This window comes from Lampetra planeri, chromosome 9, assembly GCF_965212315.1.
Source record: "Lampetra planeri chromosome 9, kcLamPlan1.2.h2, whole genome shotgun sequence".
Taxonomy (NCBI): Eukaryota; Metazoa; Chordata; class Hyperoartia; order Petromyzontiformes; family Petromyzontidae; genus Lampetra; species Lampetra planeri.
The window spans coordinates 9,412,472-9,420,142 of NC_136115.1; the positions used below are offsets into that span (position 1 = coordinate 9,412,472).

The following is a 7,671-nucleotide window of genomic DNA, read 5'->3' on the forward strand; positions in this document are numbered from 1 at the left end:
GTAAAGTGTGTTGCCAAAATTTTAAGTTCAAATGTGATATTTCGATATATATTTTTTACACGGACATGATATCGGGTTGGATTTCATGTAACTCAATCTTTAATGTGAACGTTCAAACACACCCTGTTGATGGATAGTAGTGATGGTTAAGGTGTCAGTGGCTGATAGAGTAGGACTATTTCTTATTTTATTTCTGTTACCGTGTCCTTACTTACATTGCATCACCATAGGAAGTGGACATTTCAGGAGCCTAATGGCTCAAGACCATTGAAAATAACTGGTACATTGATCTTTTTAACTGGAATTATTTATCATACCCCAATGGGATAGATTAGATGATATCTTGTAGGCTACATTTAACATTAAAACATTAAACTTGCAAACACATTTTATATTCCCAATGCTATTACTGTACACTACTTGGGGAAAAAATATGACCTTCAAAACACTAATAGTGACTCCACTAATGTAGACTGTTAATTTCATGTGAATGTGTAAATAGCTTGCATTGATTTAAGAAACCACAGCAATGGACTTGTGGTCACAGGCGTGCCTCTAGTCCACATAAAACCAGGTGTACTTTGGCAGCGGTCAACAATGGGCCCATATCCATCACATGCCAAAAAAAAGTTGCTTTTTATTAACACTAAGTCTCCCACAATCTAATATACCAGATATGCATTTGTTCTTTTATTATTTTATCATTAAGATCCAGTATTGTTGTCCATTGGCATATGCTTCTCATTTTAAAAAACATATGTTAGAAATTAAGGCATATATTTTATTCACTTTTAACACAAATCCACTGATAAATTAGTTTTGCTGAAAGCTTTTCTACCCACTTCATGAATTTAATGATTCCCTCCCACTCAAAAGCCAATGTTAAAAAAGACAAATGGCATAAAGCCAATGCAAACAGCCTCACATATCAAAATACAAATTCAGGGACTAGCATGACAAGCCCAACACATACCAGACAGGGCCTTAACATCTAATAAAACTTCCTGAGACTCACCTCTATGCAGTGTAATTGGATTTGTTGTATCAACATACAATGAAGCCTGTAAACATTCAATTAGTGTAATGAAAATTTGCTATTGAATGCACATGGAGTCAGAGCACACACTTTAGTTGAAGGCTGTGTATAAAATACACACCCTGTTTTTCAAACTTGAGGATTTTACGGTCTCCTATGTACAATATTTACTATTTCCCATTAAATAAAACTTGTACTTTACAGCCCTATGTCAATCCACTGCTTGATGAAGCCTCTGAATGCGAAGTTCAGTCACGTGGACTGTTTGATCATATTTCATCACGCTGGCCAGTGCAGGTTTGTGAAGGGGAGGTGCAGGACCTTTTCGGATATCGCTCACCACTGATGTTAGCCGTGGCTGGGACTCGAACACAAGCTGGGCAGGATCATAGTGCACTAAGCAAACCACTGTGACATGACTCTCCATTTATCCTTCTTAAAACCGTTGATATTTAAAATGGGCTTATCAAGCAAATGTTTATATTGTTGTTTAAAAAAGCCCCCCCCCCTCCCGATCAATTAACCAAACTCAAAAATGTTCACTTCGACAGGGGAGACAAGGGAAAGCGCCCCCAAGACTCCGGAAAGCTGATAAAGTCAAACAGCGTTCCACACACAAGACTTTCATTACACAGCTTCGAATGAGCGTGCAACTGAAAAGCCACAACCTCATTTAACTTATGAGAAACAGCTGCATGTGCCACATAGCCGCACATTAGTGCCGTTTGCCAGGTCACCCCACCTCCACTCTCTTTACTTCATACCCCCAACTTCCTCAGCATTAACCTGCAGGCTAAACAGACAGACTCTAAATCGGCGTTCTATATCATTAAACCGATGCCATTTAGCTTAAAATACTTCCACTCATCTGCACAATCATAAGAGGCTTCAAATAACAATATGCTCTATTGTGGTTCTGGAAGCTGTCATTAATGTTGCTGGGTCCCACCTAAGCCTTGCTCCATAAAACAAACAAGAGGCCATTTGGGCTAAGGCTACATCACAATAAAGGCTTGTGCCATATACATAATATTGTATACCATTTTGCCACACACTTCTTAAGTTCTAGAAGTATTGTGACCACGCCGTGCAATGCGTAATCACCAAACAAATAATGGATTTACTGTAGGTATAGCACCTGGCAGTGCAGAACCTTTCATGCAAACTGTATACCATAGTTGCAACCATATGAAAACGGTTAGCTATGACTCACAACGTTATATACGTAGAACTATAGATCAACTGTTGACATTTTAAATCAACACAAATAACCCAATAAAGTAAAGCCACTATGTTTGCAACGCACGTTTTTTTTACGTCCTTCAAAAAAAACTGGGATTTTTGTTGTTGCTGTTCCTTGTGTAAATGTAAGGCGGCAGTGAAGCACCTTTGTACTGAAAGTCAAACGAGCCCCATCTCTCAAGCTGCCGCGTTGTAATTTTTGTAAACAGCCAGGATGAGGGCGAGGCACTGCAGAGGAGGAAGAAAAGAGGGCTTATTCCGGACAGGGTAATTACGGCCTGGGGCGCCCATATAAGCGCATTCCGGGAAATGCTGGAGACAGCGGGATAGCCACTTCTTGCAATCTTTAACAGGGCGAAATTACAAAGCAGGGACGGACACGCGGCTTGCTGATGCCTGGGTCCTTGCCAGTGATCGTGAACAAAGCATAGCAATTATGTAATTGGGGGGAGGGGGGGCTTCAGTAATGCAACTAAGAGCCCAAGAATCATGGGAATCAAAATGCACATTTTCAGAAAATGTTTACTCGTTTCAGTTCAGGTGTGCTTTGTGTGTGAATTGTGCGTGTGGCTACTGCAGTACATCCCAATTCGGCAGATTTGCGTGAGTTTAGTGATTATTATAACGCATCTGTAAATGGGGTCAATGTTACTAAGTTGTAACATTTACATAAAAAACTAACAAATGTGCTGTGTGCATCGGTCATGTTTAAGATCTACATTCTAATGCTACGTTTCGGTTCAGAAAAAGAGAGGCACATTGTTTTCCTTGGAAAAAAAATCTAACCTTTTGGGTGAAACATCAAAGTAGTAAACATTGTCACCAGTGCCGTGCAGCATAAGACACACGCCGGTGTTATGCTCTTGGCATACATAAACAAACGTGAACAACAAAAAACCTCACACTCGTCAACAACACTGCCTGAATTTTTTTTTATCGGCAATGTTTTGCGCAATTGCCCTTCTTTATAGCCCATCAGGTGCTGTGGAGAAGGGTATAATTGCCAACGCAGCATCACCAAACACATTTTTGTAAGCAGTCATCCTTTGGATAGAATATTCCACTTTTTTACTTTCGTGTAACGTTTAACACTAAAGACTCAATTATGTCGCTGCGACTTAGGGAAAATGCATTCACGTGGCTATATTTTTAAGAAGTGTTAATAGAATATGTACAAGTGACATTTTCACTTATGAAGAACTATATCCTGGGGAAATGTTTCCGTTTTGCAATGCACTTCTGTATCAGGTCCGTATGTAAAAGTTTCTTGACACAAATAATTACATGCTGCAACATATGCTGCTTTCGACTTATAGTCTACAATTGCGACATTTATGGAAAATAATACCTAATAAGGATTGCAGAAATCTTAGCATTTTATGTATAATTTCAAGTACGGAATAAGTGTATCGCATCCAGCATAGGCATGCACATCTGGTGTGCGAATAATAACACTGTGCAGGGTGGTCCAGATTTCTTGTGGTCTCAATTTAATTATCTCAAACTTTATATGTTTTAAAAGTAAGGTTTATTTAAATCAGAAATGAATATGCAAAGGAAAAAATTGGTAAATCTGAATGAATCGAGGGTCACAAGACATCTGGACCACTCAAGGTTGAGTCAATCCTCAACAGAACTAATACTAATGCTACGTTTAACGACATTGTGAAGCCCTGCGTCTAAGTGTGAATGAATTTATAAATTAAGCATACTGCCTGCATATAGAGTTGAAAGCAATGTCACGTGTGTGAATTTAAATTTGCTGTCACTAATTTGATTGTTAGGAACAACATCTACAATGCACAGTTTATGCAAATGCATGCTTAATTGCATTATTCGTTATGTAATTTAAGAGACAACTTAACAAGCAGACAGAGTATTAATGTGCCGTGGCAAAACTGTAATACATCCTGGCATGTCTGAGTTTCTATATTCATCCCCATCAGCCATTATCATTTTTCACTGCTGGATAAAGAACTCCCGAACAAATGTGTATAGTATCACGCTGTACTACAGCTACACACTGCCACTTTTACGCATTCATATAGTGAGAATACACAACGCTGTCACTTAGTTTATTTAGGACGCCTAACGGGCTCGCCTCCTCGTTAATTCACTCTATCAGTTTCCCGGGGCTGATTTCCCTGCAGAATAAACACACGCAGGCTTCCTTTCCTGTAGGAAAGAGGCACACAATAAATACCCAAGGCAGTGTACACACACACACACTCCCCATAGGAGATGCATACATTTTCAGTAAGACATAAACACACGTTGCCCACCCCCCCATAGGACAGATGCAAACAATGGCAAATACGATTACAACATGCTGTTGGGAAATACGTCACATTTACGTATAGTTCACACACTGACATCTACGTGGAGTATACGGGCACACACGATATTCTTCATGAACTACAATAAGACACAGCAGGCGACGTTGCAGTTCATGTATCAACAAAATAAGGTATAGTATGTTCAAAAGCACGGACCCTTAACTTCTCTATAAGTGAGCGTCTACTAAATATAGATCGCGGCAGGTCTTGCTTATGAGTATTGAAACTAACTCTCACACCAGCAGCAGCACCACCACCACAAGCATCAACAAATTGCAACCTTCAGTTGGCACCATTCGAACCTCCAGCACCGTCCGCTTCAACAATTTACAGCAACTTGATTCCCGGGGACCTTAAACCAAACTCGAGCAACGCCTCAACGAATGCCATCGACAGTACCTCAACCACATCAAGAGGGATCCAGCATCCCCAACATCATCACAAGCAGCAGCAGCACTATATCTGAGATTCCAACCGCAGAACCACCACAAAAATTACCCATGCCAAAAGCATGTGCAGAAGAACTTTCAGCGTCAGAATATTTAGGGACCACAAAAATATGTATCGAGTACCATGACCAGACAGGGTTTCTTCATAGCTGAGGGACGCACACAGAAAAACAAACATTGAAAGGGTGAGAAAACGTGTAGCCAAGAAACGGGACTTTTAACGAGAACCAATATTTCCCAGGGCAGAGAACGATCCTGGGAAAAGCATGACAGGTGGCAACCCCATCGGTAGTAGCACATAATGGCTTGGCTTCGCGAACGAAGATCTAGGAAGAACATCCACGTCTTCTGCACATACCGCCAGCTATATCTGCAGCGCACCAAAAAAAATCTCCAGTTATCAGAAACTCGTACAGCAGCAGCAGCAATGCCACCACCAGCAACAACGGACCATCATCACCTAATTACTCCAGCACTGCCACCACCGCGAGTGTTGTTGTTATTACCTTGAGCAGCAGCGCAGTCCCTTGCGAGCAGGAAGATGAGCAGAGCCAGCAGCTTGGAGCGCTGCTGCCGGTGGGGACCCATGCCGTCTCCACCACCCCTGCTCATCATCACTTGCTCCGGCTTAGATGGCTTCGTGGTTTGTGCTGATGGTGGTGAAGATGATGTTGTGACAATGCAGGTGCCGGCTGCTAGCCGGCGAAGACAAGGTGGATGTTTACACCTTTGTGGGCGACCAAAATCTCCTGTTTGCCACCCGTAAAGAAGTCCTCTTCGCTTACCAAAAGCCAATCGCCAGTTAATAATGGTGAAACAACACGAGGCTCTTCAGTTCAGTGCGTCTTCTCTGGCTGCAGCCACCACTGCCGCCGCCGCTGCTGCTGCTGCTGCGAGACTCAAAAGAGTCAGCAGCAGTGAGCGCCGGGGTTGGCTTCACGTCGCTCCCGCGGGCTCATTCATCAAAGCGCCGTGCGTGGGGCGGGACGGACAATGTGTGGAAGCGGCGGCGTGGGGTTTACAGGGGGGGTGGGTGGGTGTAGTGGGATGATGGGTGGGTGGATGTGTGGTTGGGTGTTTGGATGTGTGTGTGGGTGGATGTGTGGGTGGGTATAGTGGGATGATGGGTGGGTGATGCCGGGTGTGGGTGGATGTGTGGGTGGGTGGATGTGTGGGTGGGTGTAGTGGGATGATGGGTGGGTGATGCCGGGTGTGGGTAGATGTGTGGGTGGGTGATGCCGGGTGTGGGTGGATGTGTGGGTGGGTGATGCCGGGTGTGGGTGGATGTGTGGAAGGGGGTGTGTGGGTGGGGGATGGTTGGGGGTGGATTTCGCCGGGGTGGGGAACTTGCTGCTGGGCAGATTGTGAGAATAAATATTTTGCGCGTGTAGTGCAGTGGGAAGAAAAAAACACGACGAGTGTTGTTGCGGTGGGGAGTCTTTCGGACGGCCACTAGCAATCTGTGTGTGTGTAACTGCACGGTGTGTCTGTGTTGTTTTAAGGTTAATGTTAAACCTGGGGAGGTATCTAAAGTGCAACGAGCTGGTTACATACACACCTGTGAACGGTATCGTGCTGTTACGTGAGTGACGAGGGTTGTAAAGAGGTCGTTGGTAGGCGTGCGAACGAGTGAATCGTTTAATGTGCCAAGATAATCTCATGCGGCGAAGTGTGTGTGTTTGTGTACAAGTGATGAGTGGGTGGCGTTTAGAGCCAAACTCCGGACGTGCTTTATACGGCTTCTCGTATTCGTAATGGTGCACAGCGATGAGTGGGCGGCGTTAATAACCGAAGAAAATCCACCCGTGCGTTCCGTGTGTGTGTTCCAATGCTCAAGTGATGAGTGGGTGTTGCCGAGGGCCAAATCAAGCTCGCGTTGAACCTGTGTCGCTCATACGCGCGCGTGTGTGCAATGCATGTGCGATGAGTGAGGTGTTAAGACATCTGCAGAACGCTTACAGCACCACTGCTCCTTGCACTAATCTGTGCACCACACCCAGCGAAACACACACGTGCAGCAGCAGCACAGCACTCAAACGTGGGACTCAAGTGCAGCAACAGCACAGCTGCTCACTCACTGCACCCACTGTGCAGCAGCAGAGCTCTTACTGCAACCACAATGCAGCCCACAGGTGCAGCAGCACCACAGCTTCTACAAGCTGCACGCAAACAGTACACATGTGCAGCAGTACAGCTACTACTCTCGGACATTACAGAGCATCCTATTGCAGCAGCACAGCTTCTACGACTCACTGCACACACAGTACACATATATAGCAGCACAGCTCCTATTCACTGCACCCCAGTGAAGCAGCACAACTTCTACGACTCACTGCACAGATCACACACAAAACCCTAGTGCAGCACAACTGCCACGACTCACTGCACGCACAGCTAAAAAAAGTGCAATAGCGCAGCTCCTACTCACTGCACGCACAGCACCCAAGAGCAGCTGCTACGACTCACTGCACGGCAAACACAGCACCAAAGTGCAGCAGCACAGCTTCTCAGACTCACTGCAATAATACACAGCACCCAAGTGCAGCTCCAACGACTCACAGCACACAGCACGCACAGATTCTACGACTCACTGCACTGAGCACACACA

The 7,671-nt window shown here is 44.5% G+C and overlaps 1 protein-coding gene across 2 annotated transcripts in view; it reads right to left on the bottom strand.

Annotated features, from left to right (window-relative positions):
* LOC144720659 (netrin receptor UNC5C-like) overlaps positions 1-6,099 on the bottom strand; it is a 63,180-nt gene extending 57,081 nt beyond the window's left edge. The window contains exon 1 of one of the 2 annotated variants that reach the window (XM_078597582.1): positions 5,570-6,099. In XM_078597582.1, coding sequence (XP_078453708.1) covers positions 5,570-5,678 — 109 coding nt within the window. In that variant the 5' untranslated portion in view covers positions 5,679-6,099. The remainder of the gene's footprint in view (positions 1-5,569) is intronic. The other variant, XM_078597581.1, reaches the window with a different exon arrangement.
* Between the last annotated feature and the right edge of the window lie 1,572 nt (positions 6,100-7,671).